This window comes from Petaurus breviceps, unplaced genomic scaffold, assembly GCF_028583685.1.
Source record: "Petaurus breviceps papuanus isolate PSGF00001 unplaced genomic scaffold, PetGlider_PUasm1.0 216, whole genome shotgun sequence".
Lineage (NCBI taxonomy): Eukaryota > Metazoa > Chordata > Mammalia > Diprotodontia > Petauridae > Petaurus > Petaurus breviceps.
This window is the reverse complement of record NW_027185867.1, coordinates 1,167,778-1,190,622: the sequence shown is the minus strand read 5'-3', so window position 1 is coordinate 1,190,622 and position 22,845 is coordinate 1,167,778. Positions and strand designations below refer to the sequence as shown.

Here is a 22,845-nt window from a genome sequence, read left to right as displayed (position 1 = left end):
ATAGTATTACTCATGTTCCACAGTTATACCAAGACACTTAGTGTTTTAAGTAGGGAATCTCACTTGAGATCCACTTTTAAAAATTTATATAATTATGTAATACATATATATATTCACACATATAAATACATTTATACATACATCTTTTTCCTCTTCATTACAATCTATGTATAATTCTACCCATATAAGTAAAAATAATACATATAATTCCTCTATCATTATAATTCTTGTGGTTTTTGCTGTATTGGTCAGACATTCTACCAATGTGTATTTTAAATTTGAATATTTTTCTTCTTGTTCATTTTATACTTCATAAACTCTGAGTAACATAAAGCCCAATATTGTCTAATACTGATGTATATCAAAGCTGTAATAAAAGTTTTATATTTTATTGCATTTTTCTTTTTAACATTTAAGTTCCCTTTTTATGTAAAATTTTATTTCTAGGCACATTTTATTTACTTGTGTTTTGCTGAAATTCTAATTTAAGTTTTCTTTTATAATGAATTCCAGTTGTTTTGTGATTTGTGCTGCTTATTTTTGGCACTGACTTGTTTTCAAATTTACCTGCACTAATTCCATTAGGATGATCCCTAGGTACTATCTAATTGCTTATGAATATCCTATGCTTGCTATTTGATGATACCAAAGTGAATACTATTCCTAGTTTAGTTACATTCAAAGAACCTAAGGGACCATAAAAAATTTTTCTCAGATTTAGTTGTTATTATAAAAAGTTGTTTTGTAACTATATTGTTATTGCTGAGTCACTAAGTCACCTGACTCAAGCTAATGTAATTGAAGAGGCACAGAAGCAGAAAAAAAAACACAAAGAAATCTTGAAACCAAAAAAGCCCTTTGGCAACCATTGGACAGACAGATGTAAACAAGCTTTCAAAGAAACAGTCAATTGCCACAGACACAGACAGACACAGACATATACATGTATTCCAATACCATACACACACAAATATGAACATACATATATGTCAAGGCTATATGTGTATACGTGTATGCACATGTATATGTATGTATGTATGTATGTATGTGTGCATGTGTGTATATATAGTTCATTAAGATTCTCTCCTAGAAACCAACTCCTCAGCTGCTTCTACATGGAGAATTACATTACCCAGGCACACTGATACACCCTGCACAGGCTCATATTCAGTCCCACATTATACCTAACACAGGAGTCCACTCTATACAGAAAGGAAGCATGGTGCTCCTCCTCCTCCAGTTCCCTCACTCCCTCACTTGGCAGGCAAAAAGAAATGAGTAGAGTGCACAGAAATAAAATGTAAACTCAAAGAAATCCCTGAGTGGATTCTAAAATCAAAAGATTGTGGGTTCGTTTGTGTACCCTGGCAGAGTATGGAAGCTGGTGCTAGAGGGGTCTAAATGAACACCCTAAGGTCTGACATTATCCACAACTAATCATGGGACTGTTGCCTTGCTGGGCTTCTTCCTTTTTTGTCTTGTGGACAGAACTGCAATTGTTGTCCTTGATATTCTCGGGGGAGGGGCAATTAGTAGAGACTGAAGAAAATCTCTAGTCCTTCATCATGTTGGTCATGTGACATCGTGATTAATTGAAATATGTTATCCACACTTTATGTTTTGGTCATACTTTTTAGGGAGTTCACTAATTCTTAAATCATCTCTTCTTACCTTTTTTCCCCTTAGGGAAGGAAATGGCAAACCTAGAGAAGGAAATGGTAAATCACTCCAGTATCAAGTGCCAAGAAAATCCCATATGGGATTCCAAAGAGTTGGACATGATTGAAAAACAACTGAACAACAAAACCTTTTTCTAGGTCAGTCCTTTTGATAGTAGATTGTAAGGATTGTGAAATTATATACATGCATTTGTGTATATATTTATCAATTTTAGGATCACACATAAACTTCTCTGTTTAGCATTTGCCTTTCACAACCTGATCTCAATTTAGCCAGTCCAGCCAAACTAGCCTATTTACTGTCCTAATATGACCTACTCCATTTTCAGTCTCAAAGCCTTTTACTTTGCTATCCCCAATGACTGGAATCCCTCATCATTTCTGTCTCTTGAATTCCTCATTTCTTTCAAGGCTAAGATCAAGGGCCAACTTCCTTGACAAATGCTGAAGCAGAAATGGAAAAATAAATATACAAATGCACTGTTGGTAGAGTTGTGAACTGGCCTGCTCATTCTGAAGAAAAAAATTAGAACTATACCCAAAGGACTATAACATTGTCCATTATACTTTAATGCAGCAATATCACTACATCATCTATATCCCAGAGATAAAAAAAAAGGAAAGGAAAAGGACACATATGTACAAAAGTATTTATAATAGCTCTTTTTGTGGTGGCAGAGAACTGAAAATTGAAGAATTGCCTATCAATTGGGAAATAGTTCAACAAGTTGTGGTATATAATTGTGATGGAATACTATTGTTCTTTAAAAAATTATGCCGGGGATTGGTTCAGAAAAACCTGTAAAGACTTATACAAACTAATACAAAGTAAACAAAACCAAAAGAACAATGTACATAACAGCAATAGTATTATAATGATAATTAGCTGTGAAAAATTTGCTACTCTGATCAATACAATAATCTACAATTCTGAAGGCCTCAAAAGGAAAAATTATTTTCACCTCCAAAGGAAAAACTGATGAACTCTGAGTACAAATCGAAGCATACAGTTTTTCACATTCTTAATATTTCTTGCTTTTTTTTAACAACATGGCTAACATGGAACTGTTTTGCATGACTCCACATTTATAGTGGTCTACTGGTCCACTCCTAGATCATTGCCTTGTTGTGGTGAAGGGGCTTGCATAGCTCAATGAAACTATGAGCTATGCCATGCAGGGTTACTCAAGACAGGTTATAGCAAAGAGTTGTGACAAAAGGACAACAAATTATCAAAACCACTCCAGTATCTTTGCCAAGAAAACCCATGGACAGTATTAAAATAATTAAAGATATGACACCAGAAGATGAATCCCTCAGGTCGGAAGGTGTCCAGTATGACAACTATAAGTAATTCAAGTAACTCAAGAGGTACTGAAACTCTCTTTTAGCCTTGATTAACTCAGGGTACTAGTTTAGGTTCCCTAGTCACCTGAGCATAGATGGTCATGAGGGACTCCAGCTCTCTCTGAGGCTTCTGACCTTGGATTAAAAACTATGATGAGAAGCTATATTTAAGAGAATCAATGTAGTAGCCTCACTGAATATCTTTGGTGAATATCTTTTCCTTGTCATAGTTGAGTGAACTTCTTTTTCTTAACAGCTGAATGACCTAAGAGTGTATCGTTTCCTTTTAATATCAGACCTAAAGTACCAGGGGACCAACACGATTCAGGCCTAACCTAAAATAACTTACAAAAGAAGAAAATGAAATGCATATAAGAAACTGCTTAAATTTCTCTCCATGTTAAAAGTACTTTCATCATATATCTGGCAATGAACAGTCCAAATTTATTAACCTACAATTTAAAACAGAATCATGCAGCCATCGACATCATATGGCTTTGGTGGGAATCTCTAGCAGGATGATGGATGATTGTTCCCAGACCATAATTTCCAAAAAACTTTAGCATGAGAGTGAAAAGAGGCCTCTGTAGGCAGGATAGCTACTACACTTTTCAAAGTCCAACAAGAGATGGAGCCAAGATGGCAGAATAAAGGCAGGGGCTCACCTAAACTCTACCATAAAACTCTCCACATCCTGTTAAATAATGACTTTAAACAAATACTAGAGCAGCAGAACCCACAAAAAGATGGAGAGAAACAAATTTCCAATCCAAGACAACTTGGAAGGCTGGCAGGAAAGCTGTTGAACCAGGGTGAGAGAGGCGCATAGTCCAGCACAGGTCAAGCAAATGCATATCAGGCCCCAGCAAACTCAGGGCAGGCCTCAGGGCAATGGAAGCAGTGGCAGCAGTGGTGGTTTCCATACATATCAGCCCACAAATGCCAAAGATAACTTAGAAGGTCAGCAGGAGGCAAGTCACATAAGCACAGCCCCAGACCTAGCACACCAGGAGCAGGCCTTGAGAGACAATGAATAAGCAGCAGCTGTGGCTGCTTCTGGAGCTCTCTGCTGTGCAGACAGTAAGGGGGTCAAAAAACTAGTCAGAAGGAGATTACATGGGTCGTTTGCTGGCATTGAGGCAGGATTCTGTTCCTTTGCCCATATTCAGATCCAGGTCTCACCCCTGGGTGGCAGTTCTTGGTGGGGGGAGGGGAGAGTGGGGAGAGGAGGAGCATAGCTTGTGGTCTTGCATAGCAGAGCTTGTGCCTGCAAGGGAACACTCTTCATAGTTCCAGGGCAGAAAAGAGTGCTTGTGGTCTCTCACAGACCAAAGCACAGGCCAGGAGAGTAGTAAACACTATTCCTTAGATCACACCATATTGAAAGAACTGAAAACTTAGAGCTCCCTAGAAGTATCTCTAAAAACAGCTACACAAAACCCCTGAAGCTTCAGATAGTGTGCAATCCACCCTGGAAGCTGAGCCCTACTTTAACAAAGACTTATAATTCAAGTAACAGACGGGGATATGAGCAAACAATGGGAAAAAAGACCCTCTGCCTACAGAAAGTTGCTAAGGTGACAAGGAAGACCAAAACACATACTCTGAAGAATACAACAAAATCAAAGTTCCTACATCCAAAGCCTCTAAGAAAAATATGAATTGATCTCAGGTCATTGAAGAGCTCAAAAAGAATTTTGAAAATCAAGTGAGAGAAATAAAGGAAAAAATGTGAAAGAGAAATGATAGAGATGCAAAAAAATCATGAGAAAAGAATCAGCAGCTTGGTAAAGGAGACAAAAAAATACTGAAGAAAGCAACACCTTAAACAACAAACTAGGCCAAATGGTAAAAGAGTCAATGAGGAGAAGACTGCCTTAAAAAGCAAAATTGGCCAAATGGTAAAGGAGGTCCAAAGGCTGACTGAAGAAAATAATTCCTTAAAAATTAGGATGGAGCAAATGGAAACTAATGACTTTATAAGAAATCAAAAAACAATAAAACAAAATCAAAAGAATGAAAAAATGGGAGATAAGTTGAAATAGCTCATTGGAAAAACAACTGGCCTGGAAAATAGATGCAGGAGAGATAATTTTAAAATTATTGGACTTCCTGAAAGCAATAATCAAAAAAAGAGCCTAGCCATCATCTTTCAAAAAATTTTCAAGGAAAACTGCCCTGATATTCTAGAACTAGAAGGAAAAATAGAAATTGAGAAAATTCACTGATAACCTCCTGAAAATATCCCAAAATGAAAACTCCCAGAAATATTGCAGCCAAATTCCTGAGCTCTCCAGACAACGAGAAAATATTGCAAATAGCCAAAAGGAAACTATTCAAGTATCATGGAACCACAGTCAGGACAATACAAGAATTAGCAGCTTCTACATTAAGGGATCAAAGGCTTTGGAATATGATATTCCAGAGGTCAAAGGAGCTAGGATTCAAACCAAGAATCACCTACCAAGCAAAACTGAGTATAATTCTTTCAGGTGAAAAAATAGATATTTAATGAGAGAGAAGACTGTTGAGCATTCTTTTTAAGTAATTTTTTTAATTTATTTAGTTTTCAACATTCACTTCCATAAGATTCCGGGTTCTGAATTTCACCATCTCTCTGAAGTCCCTCCCAAGACAGCAAGTAATTTGATAAAGACTCTCTTCTCTCTCTCTCTCTCTCTCTCTCTCTCTCTCTCTCTCTCTCTCTCTCTCTTTCTCTCTCTCTGTATATATATATATATATGTATGTATGTACACATACATTCATATTGAACATATTTGCACAATAATCCTGTTTCAAAGAAGGATTAGAAACAATAGGAGGAAACATGAGAAAGAAGTAACAAAAATAAGAGAGAAAATAGTATGTTTCAATCTGTTTTATGACTCCACAATTCTTTTTCTAGATGAATATAGCATTTTCCATCATTAGTCTTTTGGAGTTGTCTTGGATCCTTGCACTGCTGAGAAAAGCCAAGTCTATGAAAGTTAATCATCTCACAATATTACTGTTACTGTGTACAATGTTCTCCTCTCTTTGGGATACAGGCTTAGAAGTGGTATTGCTGGGTCAAAAGGATATACAGTTTTACAGCCTTTTGGGCATAGGTCCAAATTGCTCTCCAGAATGGTTGGATCAGTTCACAACTCTACCAACAATGCATTAGTGTTCCAATTTTCCCACATCTTCTCCAACAATTGGCATTTTCCTGTTTTCTCATTTTAATCAATCTGATATGTATGAAGTGGTACCTCACAGTTGCTTTGATTTGCATTTCTCTAATCAATGGTGATTTAGAAAATTTCATCTGTGCCTATTCTAATTCCTTCAATTTCTTTTTCTTCTCTTATTGCTAAAGCCAAATTTCTAGTATAATACTGAATAACAGTGATGATAATGGACATCCTGTTTCACCCCCAATCTTACTGAAAATGCTTCTGTCTTGACCCCATTACATATAATGCTTGCTAATGGCTTTTGATAGATGGACTTATCATTTTAAGGAAAACTCCATTGATTCCTATGCTCTCCAGTGTTTTTAATAAGAAGTGTTGTGTTACGTCAAAAAGCTTTTTCTCCATCTATTGAGATAATAAAATTATTTCTGTTAGTTTTGTTATTGATATAGTCAATTATGCTGATTGTCTTCCCAATATTGAACTAGCCCTGCATTTCTGGCATAAATTCTACCTGTCACAGTGTATTATCCTCAAAAGAAGTTGCTATAATCTCTTTGTTATATTTTATTAAAAAATTTTGCTTCTGTGTTCATTGGGGAAACAAGGATATTTTTTTTCTCTCTCAGCTCTTTCTGGGTTAGGTATCATCATCATATTTGTATCACAAAAAGAATTTGGTAGAAATCTTTCTTTGCCTATTTTCCCAAATTGTTTATATACTATTGGAATGAATTGTTCTTTAAATGTTGCATAGAATTCACTTGTAAATCCATCTAGCCCTGGAAATTTTTTCTTAAGGAGTTCATTGATGGTTTGTTCAATTTCTTTTCCTGAAATGAGATTAAGTATGTTTTTCCTCTTCTATTAATCTAGGCAATTCATATTTTTGTATATTCAACCATTTTACTAAGGTTGTCAAATTTATTGGCATAGAGTTAGGCAAAATGGCTCTTAATTATTTCTTTAATTTCCTCTTCATTCATCCTTTCCATTTTTCATACTGTAATTTGGTTTTCTTTTTTTTATTAAATTAAGCAAAGGTTTAACTATTTTATTGGTTTTTCATAAAACCAGCTCTTACTTTTACTAGTTCCATAGTTTTCTTGATTTCAATTTCCATGGCACTTTATTACATGTAATTTTTATTCTATCATGATCTGAAAAGGATACATTTAATATTTCTGCCTTTCTGCATTAGATTGTGAGGTTTTTATGCCCTAGTACATATTCAATTTTGTGTGTCATGTACTGCTGAGAAAAAGGTGTCTTCCCTTCTATTTCCACCTAATTTCTACCATATCTAACTTTTCTAAAATTCTTTTCACCTCTTTAACTTTTTTCTTTATTTTGTGGTTAAATGTACCTAGTTTTGAGAGGGGGAGGTTAAGGTCCCCCACTAGTATAGTTTCATTGTCTGTATCTTCCTGTAACTCCCTTAAATTCTCCTCTAAGAATCTGGATGCTACACCACTTGCTGAATATATGTTTAGTAATGATATTACTACATTGCCTATAGTAACTCTGAGCAGTATATAGTTTCCTTCCTTATCTTTTAATTAGATCTATTTTTACTTTTGCTTCAACTGAAGCATCCAGCCCTTTGCCTTTACTATATATATATATTTCCCTCTGCTTCAAATGTGTTTCTTGTAAACAACATATTGTATGAACCTGATTTTTAATCCACTCAGCCATTTTCTTCAGTTGTGTGGGAGAGTTCATCCCATTCCCCTTCACAGTTATGATTACTGTCTGTGTCTTTCTCTCTATTCTATTTTCCTCCCTGTTCATACCTTACTCTCTCCTTTCTCTCTTTCCCTCCTCTCTAGTGTTTTGCTTTTCACAACTACCTTCCTCAATTTGTCCTCCCTTCTATTGGTCCCCTCCCTTTTCTTTCCCCTTTCCCATCATACTTTTTATAAGGGAACTTAGATTTCTGTACATGAGTATGTTAATTACTCTTTTGAGCAAAATCCAATGAGAGTAAGATTCAAACTATGTTCATTTCCCTCCCATTGTTCCCTCTACTGTAATATGTCTTTATGCCTCTTTATATGATGTAATTAACCCTTTTCTGCCTCCTCCTTTTCTCTTCTCCCAAAACAATCTCTTTTCTCCTTTTAAATAGATTTTTAACATCACATCAAAGTCAATTTATATTCATGTCCTCTGTCTATGTATACTCCTTTAAAATGTTGTAATAAAGATACAGTTCTCAAGAGTTATAAGTAATATCTCTCCATGTAGGGATGTAAACAGTTTGCCCATATTGAATAACATGATATGTTTTTTTATTTCCTGTTTATCTTTTTATATTTCTCTTGAATCTTGTTTTTGAAGATCAAATTTTCTGGTGAGCTCTGGTTTTTTCTTTTCTTTTTTTTCCCAGAATTTATTTATTTATTTTTAGTTTTCAACATCCATTTCCACAAGATTTTGAGTTCCAAATTTTCTCCCCATCTCTCCCCCACCCCAATATGGCAAGCATACTGATTACCCCTTCCCACACTCTGCCCTGTCTAATATCTCTCCCCTATCTTTCTCCTTACTCCCTTACCCCTTACTTTCCCATATGGCAAGATGGATTTCTATACCTCATTGCCTGTATGTCTTATTTGCTGGTTGCATATAACAACAAATTTTTAACATTCATTTTTAAAACTTTGTGTTCCAGATTCTCTCCCTTCTTCCCTCCTCACCTACCCCAACTGGGAAGACAAACAATTCAATATAAATTATACATGGGTAGTTACGCAAAACATTTACATAGTGGTTATATTGTGAAAGACTAACATTATTTCCCTCCATCCTATCCCACTTATTTATTCTATTTTTTTCTATTCTATTTCTTCTATTTTTATTTATTCTATTTTCTCCATTGACTCTGTCCCTTTTCAAAAGTGTTTGCTTCTGACTATCCTTTTGCCACACTGCCCTCCTTTCTATCATCCCCCCTCTTGCACCCTTCTCTCCTACTTTCTTATAGGGTAAGATACCCAATTGAGTGTGTATGTTATTCCCTCCATAAGCCAAGTCTAATGAGAGTAGGATTGACTCATTCCCTTTCACCTTCCTACTCTTCCTCTTGATTGTAACAACTTTCTCTTATCTCTTTTATATGAGATAATTTACCCTATTCTATCCCTCCCTTTCTCTTTCTTCCAATATATTCCTCTCTAACTTCTTAATTTTATTTTTTTAGATATCATTCCTTCATATTCAACTCACCCTGTGCCCTCTATGTATACATATAAACATATATACACACATACATATGTACACACATACACCCACCTATACATACATAATATATACATACATGCATATATTCATTATATAATGTATATGGAATATCTAATATATTCATATATCTATTTCCTTCAACTATCCTAATACTGAGAAAAATCTCATAAGTTACAAATATCATCTTTCCATGTAGGAATGGAAACAGTTCACCTTTGATAAGTTCCTTATGATTTCTCTTTCCTGTTTATCTTTTCATGTTTCTTGTATTTGAAAGTCAAATTTTCTGTTCTGCTCTGGTCTTTCCTTCAAGAATATTTGAAAGTCCTCTTTTTCATCAAATATCCATATTTTCTCCTGAAGCATTATACCCAGTTTTGCTGGGTAGGTGATTCTTGGTTTTAATTCTAGTTCCTCTAACCTCCAGAATATGATATATATTCCAAGCCCTTTGATCCCCTAATGTAGAAGCTGCTAGGTCTTCTGTTATCCTGAATGTATTCCCACAATACTTGAATTGTTTCTTTCTGTCTACTTGTAATATTTTTTCCATGACCTGGGAAGTCTAGAATTTGGCTACAGTATTCCTAGGAGTGTTCCTTTGGGGATCTCTTTCAAGAGGTAGATTCTTTCAATTTCTATTTTACCCTCTGGTTCTAGAATATCAGGGTAGTTTTACTTGATAATTTTTTGAAAGATGATGTCTAAACTCTTTTCTTGATCATGTCTTTCAGGTAGTCAAATAATTTTTACATTATCTCTTCTTGATCTATTTTCCAGGTCAGTCATTTTCCCAATGAGATATTTCACATTGCCTTCTATTTGTTCATTCTCTTGGCTCAGTTTTATAATTTCATGATTTCTCATAAAGTCATTAACTACCATTTGCTCCATTCTAATTTTTAAGGAATTTTTTTCTTTAGTGAGCTTGAGGACCTCCTTTTCCATATGATTCCATTCTGCTTTTTAATGCGTTCTTCTCCTCGTTGACTTTGTGGATCTCTTTTACCTTTTGGATTAGTCTGTTTTTTTTTTCCTTTTTTTTTTTTAAGCAATCGGGGTTAAGTTACTTGCTCAAGTTTACACGGCCAGTTATTTCTGGGTGTGGTGCTAAGTATCAGAGCCCGGATTCGATCCCAGGTTTTCCCGACTCTGGGGCCGGTGCTGTTACTCGCTGTGCTACCTGGCTGCCCCAGTTAGTCTGTTTTTTAAAGGTGTTATTTTCTTCAGTATTTTGGGGGTCTCCTTTAGCAAGCTGTTGACTTTTTTTCACTATTTTCTTGGCATCACTCTTATTTCTCTTCCCCATTTTTCCTCTACTTCTCTTACTTGATTTTCAAAATCCTTTTTGAGCCCTTCCATGGCCTGTGACAAATTTATATTTTTCTTGGAGGCTTTGGATGTAGGAGCTTTGACTTTGTTGTCTTCTTCTGGTTGTATGATTTCATCTTCTTTGTCACCAAAATAAGATTCTATAGTCTGACTAGGTTTATGCTGTTCACTCATCTTCCCAACCAAATACTTGACTTTCTAATTCCCTGTCTAGGTGAGACTCTTTTACCAGTGGGGGTGGTGTGAGGGTGGGGGTAGGCAGACTGTCTCAGGCTTCAGGGGTTTTGTATCAGTCACTGGATTCCCCATCCTCTGTGGTCTCATAGCTCTGGAAATAGCTGCAGCTGGTATCATTGCTGCCACCACCCTGAGGCTGGGGCCTCATGTCACTCTCCTCTTTCACCCAGGTCCCACAATTTCTGAAAACTTTCAGAACTTCCATGATGTTCTTGGCATTTGTGGGTTGAGAAGTCTGGGAATTGCCACAACTGCCAGCTATTCAGTCCCTTGAGGCCTTTTCCAGCCCTGTCTCTGCCCAGTGCAGCACCCTGCACTGCGCTGTGCTCCCAGTTGTGTGTGATATATCCTTCCTGTCTAGGCTGTCTTGGGCTGGAGATGTGTTTCACTCTGTTGTTTTATGGGTTCTGAAGCTCTAGAATTTGTTTAGTCATATTTTATAGGTATTTGTAGTGATTAGGGGCAAGCTCAAGCAAGCTTGCTTTTACTCTGCCATCTTGATGCTGCCCCTTATTTTTTTTTTTTGCTTTCTTTTCATTGATGGTGAATTCACCCTTTTCATTTTTGATACTGGAAATTTGATTTTCTTCTTTTTTTTTAAATCAAATTAACCAAGGGTTTATTTATTTTATTGGGTTTTTTTTCCATGAAACCAGCTCTTAGTTCTATTTATTAGTTCAGTAGTTTTCTTAATTTCAATTTTATTAAACTCTCCTTTTGTTTTCAGTATTTCTAATTTGGTATTTAATTGGGCATTTTTTGTTCTTTTTCTAGATTCTTTCATTGCATGCCCAATTCATTGATCTCTTCTTTCTTTATTTTATTCATGTAAGCATTTAGAGATATAAAACTTTCCCTAAGAATTGCTTTTGCTGCATTCCATAAGTTTTAGTATGTTGTCTCATTATTGGATTAAATTGTTGATTGTTTCTATGATTTGTTGTTTGATCCACTCATTCTTTAGGATTCGATTATTTAGTTTCCAATCAATTTTAGTTTCCATGGCCCTTTATTAAATATATTTTTTATCACATTATAATTTGAAAAATGCATTCAATATTTCTGCCTTTCTGTATAGGATAGTGAGGTTTTTATGCCCTAGTACATGGTCAATTTTGTGTATGTGCCATATACCACTGAGAAAAAAGGTATATTCCTTTCTAATCCCATCCAATTTTCTCCTTAGGTCTATCATATCTAACTTTTCTAAAATCCTATTCACTCCCTTAACTTCTTTCTTGTTTATTTTGTGGTTAGAGTTATCTAGTTCTGCAAGGGGGAATTTGAGGTCCCCCAGTAGTATAGTTTTGTTGTCAATTTCTTCTAGTAACTCCCTTAACATCTTTAAGTATTTAGATGCTATAACATCTAATGCATATATATTTAGTAATGATATTGCTTCATGATCTATGGTGCCTTTTAGCAGGATATAGTTTCCTTCCTTATCTCTTAATTAGATCTATTTTTGCTTTTGCTTTGTCTGAGATGATTACTACCCCTGTCTATTTTCCATCAGCTGAAGCATAATAAATTCTATTCTGACTTTCCATTTTAACTGTATCTCTCATTCTTAAATGTGCTTCTTGTTAACAACATATTATTAGATTCTGATTCTGAAATGGAAATATCCCTTTCCATTCTATGGGTGAATTCATGCCATTTACATTCAAAGCTGTAATTACTATTTGCAAATTTCCCTCTATCTTATTTTTACTCAGTATTGTCTTTCTCAGTCTCTTTTTACGCTATCCATATTACTTTTTCCTCTCCCCTTGCCCTCCTATTCTTTATTCTAAAAGGCCCTTCCTTATCCTCTCTCCCACCCTCTTAAGTATTAAACATCCTTCTAAAAGTCCCTCCCTTATCCTCTCCCTTCACCATCTTATCTCTTTATAAGTTTCAGAGTGTGGGCAGCCAGGTAGTGCAGTAAGTAAGAGCACCAGCTGCAGAGTGGGGCAGCCAGGTAGCACAGTGACTAAGAGCACCAGCCCCAGAATCTAAATGACCTGGGATCGAATCTGGGCTCAGACACTTAGCACCCACCCAGAAACACCTGGCCGTGTAACCTTAAACAAGTTACTTAACCCCAATTGCTTTTAAAAAAAAGTTTCAGAGTGAACTGAGCAAACTTTCTTTCTCTCAGTTCACTCTCAAGCTCATAGATTGGACTACAATAGATCCCTGATCAAGCTCCTCTTTTTTTATTATTGTTCAAATGCTTTATTAACTTGTGATTTACATCATTCATTTCCACCAGATTTTGAGTTACAAATTTTCTCCCCGTTTTTTCCCCTACCCACCGCTCCAAAACAGAAGTCCTACAGGATATCCCCTCCTCCAATCTGCTCTCTCCCATATTTTCTCCCACACCCCTTTCGACTCTTCCAGGGGATCCCTATGCCCCAGTGACTGTATATCTTATTTCCCAATTACATGTAAAATAGAATTAATAATAGTGTGTATACATATATATATATTTGAATATTTGATTTTAAAACTTTGAATTCCAGATTCTTTCCCTTCCTCCCTTGTCACCCACCCTTACTGGGAAGATAAGCAGTTCAGTATAGGTTGTACACGTGTGGCTACTGCAAAACAATAACATAGTAGATATATTGTAAAAGACTGACTATATTTTCCTCCCTCCTATCCCACTTCCCACTTGTTCTATTCTCTACTTTGATCCCATCCCTTTTAAAAAGTGGGTGATCCCAACTCCCCTCCCCCCCAGCCTGCCCTCCCTTCCATCATCTCCCCTCTCATCCCCTTCCCCCCCTACTCTCCTGGAGGGTGAGATACCCTATTTAGTGTGTATTTCATTCCCTCCTCAAGCCAAATTCAATGGGAATAAGGTTGACCCATTCCCTTTTGCCTTCCTATTCTTCCCCTCCATTGTAACCATTTTCCCTTGCCTCTTCTATATGAGATAGTTTACCCCATTCCGTCTGTCCCCATCTCCTCTCATTATATTCTTTTCTCACCTCTTAATTTCACCTATTAAGTACCATCCCTTCCTGTTAAATTGGTCCTGTGCCCTCTATCTATGTATACCTATAAACATATATACACACATTAACATATGTATTTATATGCCCATATAACCTCATATAAATATATATATATTTCTACTCCCTTTAACTACTGAGAAAAGTTTCATAAGTTACAATTATTGTATTTCCATTTAGGAATGTTAATAGTTTGACTTTGATGAGTTCCTTATGATTTCTTTTCCCTTGTTTACCTTTTCATGCTTCTCTTGCTTCTTGTATCTGAATGTCAAATTTTCTATTCAACTCTGGTTTTTTCAGCAAGAATGCTTGAAAGTCCTCTATTCCATTGAATGACCATATTTTTCCCTGAAACATGATAATCAGTTTTTCTGGGTAGGTGACTCTTGGCTTTAATCCCAGCTCCTTTGACCTCCAGAATATCATATTCCAAGCCCTTAGATCCCTCAGTGTAGAAGCTGCCAGATCCTGGGTTATCCTGATTGTGTTTCTATAATATTCAAATTGTTTCTTCCTGGATGCTTGTAATATTCTCTCCTTAATCTGGGAATTCCAGAACCTGGCTATAATATTCCTAGGAGTTTTCTTTTTGAGATCTTTTTCAGGACGTGATTGGTGGATTCTTTCAACCTCTATTTTGCCCTCTAGTACTAAAACATCAGAGCAGCTTTCTTTGAGAACTTCCTGGAGGATGATTTCTAGGTTCTTACTTTGATCGTGGCTTTCAGGTAGTCCAATAATTTTTAAATTATCTTTCCTGGATCTATTTTCCAGGTCAGTGGTTTTTCCCATGAGATATTTCACATTACCTTCTATTCTTTCATTTGTTTGGATCTGTTTAACAGCACCTTGATTTCTCATAAAGTCATTAGCTTCCATTTGCTCCAATCTAATTCTGAAGCAATGATTCTCCTCAGTGAGCTTTTGAGATTCTTTTTACATCTGGCAAATTCAGCTTTTTAAGGCATTCTTCTCCTCATTGCCTTTTTGAGCCTCTTTTGCCATTTGAGTTAGTCTATTTTTTAAGGTGTTATTTTCCTCAGTCAGCTGTTGACTCTCATTTCATAATTTTCTTGCATTGTTCTCATTTCTCTTCCCAATTTTTCCTCCACTTCTCTTATCTGCTTCTTAAGGTGCTCTATGGCCTGTAACCAGCTCGTATTTTCCTTTGAAGCTTTTGGTGCAGGAGTTCTGATTTCACTGTCTTCCTCCTGTTCCATGCTTTGCTCCTTTTTGTCCCCAAAATAGGAGTCTAATGTTGTAATCTTCTGTCTGCTTTGTTTCCTTTGCCTGGTCATGTCACCCCTCAGTCACTTGACCCCTGGGCTTTTTGCCACAGTAGGACTCTGCCACCAGACAGGGGAGCTTTCATCCCAAATGCTGGGGTTTTCTCAGCTGCCAGAGGTATTAGATGGGTGCCCTCTCTGAGGTCTCCTCATGCTCTGGCAAGCTGGACACACACTCAAGGACCTACACCCTAGACTGCAATCCAGATCCAAGAAGGTTAAAGCAAGAGCGATTACCCGTCAGACTGGTGCTTAGTCCCCCTACACTCTGCAGGACAGGAGCTGAAGCTGCTACCTGTGCTGGCTGGCTGTGCTGGTATCTCAGCAGCTTCCCACCCCAGGGGCAAAAGCCACACACTCCCACTTACTTGGTCCCAAAGTCCAGACTGCACTGACCTCTCACTTTGTCCTTCACATCTATGTGTTGATAAATCTGGAAACAGCCACAGCTGCTGCTGATCTGGAGTCCCTACAGCTGGCGGTTGGTCAGGCCCACCCTGGGGTTAAAGCCTTGGCATGTGGCAGTACTTGTGGCCTATTCCTGCTGGCCTGCCGGGCTGTCCTCAGTGGAAGGTTAGCTTCTCTGTGTCATTTTGTGGGTTCTGCAGCTTCAAAGTTTGTTTAGATTCCCCTTTTTTACATGGATTGGGGAAAGTGGAAGCTGGAGAAGTGGGTAGGTCCTACTTCTACTCTGCCATATTGACTCCACCCCTCAAGGTCCTCTTAATGACTGTATTTTGGGGCCTCCTGGCTTAGAGTGAATGTCAATGGTAACTACTTCTCTTTGGAAAAGCAACCCTGAGGATCTTCTCCTCCCAGCCTGATATTTTTTTCTAATTAAAGGGGCCATCCTTTGACTCACTTCTTAAACAGGCCTATTCACTGAATGGGCATTACCTGACTCTGAGTATGTGAAAAGGCCTTAACCCAAAAGATCCAAGTTCTCCCATTGCATCCTGGGTCATTTCCAGTCACCCTGATGAATATCTGGTCCCTGTATCCAGATGGCTCTGGAGCAGAAAGTGAGGCTGCTGACCTTGTACAGCCCTCCCTCACTCAATCAAAGTCAACTGAAAGTCATGTCATCATTTCCCTGATGCCATGGTCCTCTTAAAAAATGAAAGACAAATATGACAACAATCTTTATAAGTTTAGAAGACTTTTACACCCTTTTAGATGCAACTGTTGTTCCCTCTTTAACCCAGATCAGATGTGAGTAAGATTTCAACATTACCAGCACCTAACTGCTTCCTCTGTATCAGTTCTTCCTTTCACACCTCATTTGCACGAAATAATTGCTCCTTTTTACTTTTTCCTACCCAATTTTGTTTTTTTAGAATCATTCCATCATAAACAACTCAGTCTCAACCTCTTTCAAATGACCCAAGTAATGATGACAGTCTTAAGAATACTGATCACATTTTCATATATAAGAATTAAATTAAACCTTAATTAATCTTAAATGATTTCATAATACTTCTTCTGTATCTTTTATGTTGATTTTTCTACTGAATTCTGGTCTTTTTGTTACAAATACCTAAAAGTCTTTCAGTTCATCAAATGTTCATCTTTTTTTCCATTCAGGATTATACTCAACTTTGCTGGGCAAGTTATTCTTGATCACAACCTTAGCTCTTTTGCTCTTCAAAATATAATGTTCTAAGACATACAGTTTTTTAGTGTAGAAGTTGCTAGGTCTTGTGAAATACTGATTGTATCTACACATTAAATTTTTTTCTTGTTGTTTGACCATATTTTCTCTCTAACCTGGAAGTTTTGAAAATTGGCTATGATATTCCTTTAAGTTTTCATGCTAGAATCCCTTTTAGGTGGTGAATAGTAGATTTTTTTCTATTTCTACTTTACCCTCTTATCCTAGAGCATCAGATCAACTTTCCTCAATAAATCTTTGTAATACTGTATGCAGATTCTTTTTTTAATCATAAATTCCAGGTAGCCCAACAATTTTACATTATTTCTTCCTGATCTGTTCTCCAGCTCAGTTGTTTTTCTTTTTTTAAGTCAAGGTATTTTTATTTGATAAGGAATAGCAATTTTTTTCTTCCAAAATTAAGTTTAAAAACTAGAAGATAGGATTCAATTTATATATATTTAGAACAACAAAGTGATTTATAATGAACACTACTAGTGTGAAACATTGTTGTGATTGTTGTTGCCCATTTCTAAAACTGATAGGAGGCATCGAGTTTAAAAATTTGGTGTCCATTTCATAAAAAGGTGGAATATTAAAATGAGCTTATTGCTACGGAATATAAACTAACACCTGCAGCTGAGGCCAGAGTTCAGAATTTATGAAGAACCTTTCCCCCAAATAAAATAAAATTCTAAAATAAAATTTTATAGTTAATGCCATCTATCATGCTAAAGGGACATAGAATATCAGAATGGGCATATATACTATTCACAACTAATTTGCCAACTATAGTCAGTTACTAAGATGAAGAAATATGGCAAATAGAACGCTACTTCTCAGTTATAGGAAAAATGATGACTTGAAGATATTCCCCTCTTGCCCCAAGGATGCTGGGTAGTGCAGGGTGTGTGCATTCAATGATGACCATGCTCAAGATGCAAAGTTTCAAAAAGGAGTTACTGCCATATGACTTTACAGCCCCATTTCAAAGACCAATTTTCCTCTCACCACTGCATAATGGCAACACCAGGTTATACAGGGTAACCCATGTGGATGTTGTCAATATAACATCAGATCTATTTACACTGCAGTGGTGAATGAGCTATCTGTGTACCTTCAAAAAATAATAAAGCAAAAAATAACAACAACAACAAAAACACCACCAAGCAAAATTAAATAAGGGAAGGTAGGTAGAGGAGAGGAGAGGACATGATGCAACAAACCCCAGGTTCTAACACTTTAGCTAGAACGACCTTCAGGGACTTACTCTCAGCCACCTAAGTAACCCACATATAAATAGAAAACATTTTTAATTCATCCAAAGAAGGCAATAGCTCTGAAGTCAAAAGATGACATTTTTTGGATTTGTATTAGTTTTAGCTACATTCCCACCTAAATTTGAGTCCCATCTCTTAAATACAGCTCAGAAAATCAAGAAGGCGAGGTAATAGTCAAGGATGGGACATGGATGACTTTATGATGAGCCAAAATGTGTGAATTCCAGAGGTCAATATCTATTAAGACAACTAAGTCAATGCTATACTTATAAAAAAAAATTTTAAACCTACTTTTTGTCTTTCACGTGAACTGAAAAGTACTAAACTGGTCAAATCCAATTTTCCTATTCACAGAAAGTTTTCAATGAAAGGATTTCTACCAATAGTTTGCTTCTAACATGCCAAATTTGGCCTTCTCCCTCTGGTCCTCCTCAGTGTACTATATATACATGGCTCTGCAAAAATACTATCTTTGGATAGTGGAGTAATGGACCTGGGATTTCATCAGTGTTGCCAGCTCCCACATGGAAAAGTCTGGCCCCAAAGCAAATCCACAAACTAATCCATAACTTAGTTGGAGAGACTTGCCTGAGACAATAACTGACTTGATCATGGTCATAAATCCAGGATGTGTTAGAAGCAGGATTTGAACCAAGGTCTTCCTGACTCCATGGTCTACCCTCATCCATTATGTCCTGCTGCCTCTCAGCAACATATCAGCCAATGATATAGACAAGAATACTGTCAAAAGCATTTCTATTTTTTTCACCTAGGTAGTTTACTCTGTTTAATATTATGCCTAAACTTTAGGCTTTACTAAAGTAAATATGATTTTAATTTTTTTCATGTTGTTAATCCTCAATGCATTCATTTCCAGGACTGGATTCCCTACTGGGAAAATCCAGCAAAGCACCAAGAAATGATTAAGTTATGACTTAGAGTTTTAAGAATTAAATATATTACTGCCCTTTTAAAAAGGGGGGGGGGGCTGGATTGCATGCATTATTTAACTGTAGTAAGGAATAAAATGAGTAATAAGTCCTTCCTTTTCATGTAGAATATTTCCCTATAAATTTAAGGCCAACCTAAGTCATATTCCATATGTTAAATAATGAATTACACCTTCCAAAGATGATCATATTGGATTCTTTTTAAAGGGCATTCCACTGGAAGACAGTTCTGTCTTTCCTAAGAAGATCATTGTACATCTCATCATATGTTGTTTCGAAATCATAAACATTCAGCTTGTCTGGTGCTGCTCCTGGAATTTTCACATGAGTTCTTGTTCCAAAGGATCTGACATGGAATCCTCATTTGCTGAGGATGTTGTGCACCTCCAAGCTCCGGTTCTGGTTACTAGAGTACACCATGACCACTAGCAGTTGCGACAACCACGGCATGAAGGCTGGGGTGACTACAAGGGCATGCCGCGGGCAGCCAGGGCCTTGCAAGTCTCTCCCACTGCGGACATCCGCGGACATCGGCGACAGCAGCCCCCTCAGCTCAGGCCAAGCAAAATGACTGCAGCCCCCACGGCCAGCTGGACCCAAGCGACGTGGAGACCTACTGGACATCTCAGCTATTTTTCTAATGAGATGTTATAGATTCCCTTTATTCTTTCTAGTTTTATTATTTCTCAGTGTCTTATAATATCATTCAATTTCTCTTGCCCAATTCAAACTTTTAGGGAGTTATTTTCTTCTTTGAGATTTAGGATCTCTTTTTCCAATTGGTTAACTTTCTTTTCATAATTTTCTTGGATTGCTTTTAATTTTTTTTCCCTATATTTTCCTCATTCTATTTTAATTCTTTTTTAAGTTCTTCCAAGAGCTCTTTTTGGGCTTATGACCATATGACATAACTCTTTGGGGCAAGAGAGGCTCTTTTACCTCACTATCTTCCTCTGAATATGAACCCAGATCTTCTTTTACACTATGTACCTATTTCTGTTTGGGTTCTTTTTGCTTTGCTTACTCATTTTTTAAATTTATTTTATTCTAATCTATTCTTAGAAACTTATTATTGTAATCAGGTAATAATCTTGGGGTAATGGTGCCCCAAGCTTCAGTTTCTCCCTACTCTTATTTTCTGAATTCTGTCTAGGGGTCCAACTTCAGGTTCTCCCCTCCCAGCCACATTAGGGCCCCCAGTTACACTGTCCCCAAAATGTCTTTCTCCCTGTGGTAACCTATACCACATTCACTAAACCTGTGCTTGCTCCTCAACGATGGCTGCAGCCTGGGATCACATCTGGTCACCACTAGGCCTGGCATTCAGAAATGGGGGGGGGGAAATCTTTCAGTTTTCCCCCATTCAGCCATCTGATCCCCATGCTGTTTGTTAGAAGAAATTTTGTGATGAAAGTTTATAAAATGAAAGTTCATAAGGTGAAAGTTCTTGAGGTCTAGTTTGCTTCTGCCCCCAGAGCCTGTTTTTTTTGTTGATTTAGTAGAGTTTGCCTCCATTCAGGTCAAACCTCAGCCACTGAAGGTCCTGTATTTCCTGAGGATCTCTCAATTTGTCTCAGGTGGACAGTTGCTTTACCTCCCTTATTTTTGACTGCTCTACATTCATTTTGTGACAGTGTACTGTCTGTTTATGGAGGAAATTTGGAGAGTCTGGAATTTTCTTACCTACTTTGCCATCTTCCCAGAAATGGATTCTCTTAATTTCTACATTGTTCTCTTATTCTAAGAAATCTGAGTAGTTTTTCTTTATGCTTACCTGGGGCATCTGGAAAATTACTCTTGCTCACTTTTGTGTTTTTGTCTATGCTGTATACAGGTTTCAAACTTTCCCAGCTAATATTTCAGAAGTGATTATAAAACGTTTCTGACTAGGGAAGGAATATTACTCAGCTTTCAAGTCAAGCCTAAGGCATTTTGTATGCCAAATACACATGACTCTGAATTGTTGGAGAGAATGCTGAGCATAATGATATGCAAGGGGTGTAACTGATATTTGGAGAGTTTGGAGAGCAGAGACAATCTTTTTCTTTCTTTGAGAGAGAGAAATGGTGCCAGATTGCCTTTGGGACTGACTCCAAATACACAGAGAGAAAGAAACTTTGTAAGCTGCAGACATATAGGGGAAGCCAGTTCCTTAACATGTTACTGACATCTAGCTTGCCTTCCAAGAGAACTTGGAGTATTTTTGCTTGTGTGGGAATAGGGGCTTTTACTTGATTTAAGCTGAAATAAATCTCACTCCCAGTGGGACAGTACATTCACTCTGAGTATTTCTTAGTATATTTTAATCTATATAACTTCTGTGATTTCTATTTTCTAAATGCTTGAACAAATGTGTTTGTTAGCTATCTACTATTTGTGATGGTCTTTTGTATAACCAACATTTAGCAGGAAGAAGCCAAGCATGCAGGTATAAGCTTGGGGTAACTTTCCCCATGAGTAATCAAAAAAGTAATATTTTTTTAACCTATCATACCCCTAGACTGGCAATATTTAGCAGTACAAACAAATTCTAATAATATACAAGCAGACTCTGGAGGAAAGAACATTTGTCCTAGTGGTTGGTGCTCTGGAGGCTTGTTGTTCTCTCACACTCCAGTTCTTCTTTCTTCACAGAAGGTCCAGACTTTAGATCATATCTATAAATACCTTCCATGGGCCACATTTAGAAACCCTATTGGATACACATCTTAAACAACAGGACACAGCTTACACTTCCTAATGTAGAAAACCACGAAAATTGCCTTCGATGTTTCTAAGATAACACAGATATAATACAAAATTGTAGAATCACAAAATTTGAGTATTGGAAATAACAAGGGCTATCTAGTCCACCCTGTACATGAAAGTAATCCCCACTGCAGTTATAATATTTATGAAACCTTATTTTTCTGTTATTGTTTTGCTTTCAATAAAGAACAGCATCTACTCAACATAATGGGATATTTTTTCCCCTGATAGAAACATTAAAATGTTCTTACCATCCAAGCTGTAACAAAGTCTCCCATCCAAGTTCCTACAGCAGCTACTTTCATAAAACTTTCATTTCTGATGCCCATGAAGTCTGTAATAATGTATGCTCTATGGGGGAAAAAAAATACATGAGCAAATATGCAAGCTTAGTGAAATACAAAGTCAATGTTATCTCATTCTGCAGAAGCTTAAATGAATGTTCTGCTCTCTAAACAAGCTCATTTGCTATATATAATCATATATTCTTTAAAATCTCAAAAACTACACTGAGCTCTGAGGGTGTTTGGGATAGTTCCAATGAGAATCAAATACTAGCTGCTGTTGCTGAATTAATTACCTTTTTAAGTGACAACTGAGAAAAATTTTTTAAAAACAAAAACAAAATCCTGAGAAAGCTTGTTTCATGTTCAAGTACAAGCAAAACTGAAATATTTCTCGAATCAGAGTACCTTAAGAGTGAAACTTTTCATTGATCTTTCAAAAGCAAAAAAATAATAATAATGGGTAGATTAGGGACTGTTGATAAAATTACAGTGATTATCATTTTTAAAAAAATTTAATAGTCAGGTGAAATGAATTCTTATATTAGCCATGTATGAAGAAAGAAAGCCAAGAAGGAAGGGAGGGAGGGAGGGAGAGAGGGAAGGAGGGAGGAGGGAGG

At 36.7% G+C, this 22,845-nt stretch overlaps 2 protein-coding genes across 6 annotated transcripts in view; one reads left to right on the top strand and one right to left on the bottom strand.

Annotated features, from left to right (window-relative positions):
- The window catches only part of TWF1 (twinfilin actin binding protein 1), a 372,084-nt gene that overhangs the window by 232,230 nt on the left and 117,009 nt on the right, over positions 1-22,845 (top strand). The window lies entirely within an intron of this gene.
- TMEM117 (transmembrane protein 117) overlaps positions 1-22,845 on the bottom strand; it is a 200,885-nt gene that overhangs the window by 105,117 nt on the left and 72,923 nt on the right. For all 4 annotated transcript variants that reach the window (XM_069094237.1, XM_069094238.1, XM_069094240.1 and 1 more), the window contains one exon: positions 22,193-22,292. In XM_069094237.1, coding sequence (XP_068950338.1) covers positions 22,193-22,292 — 100 coding nt within the window. The remainder of the gene's footprint in view (positions 1-22,192; positions 22,293-22,845) is intronic.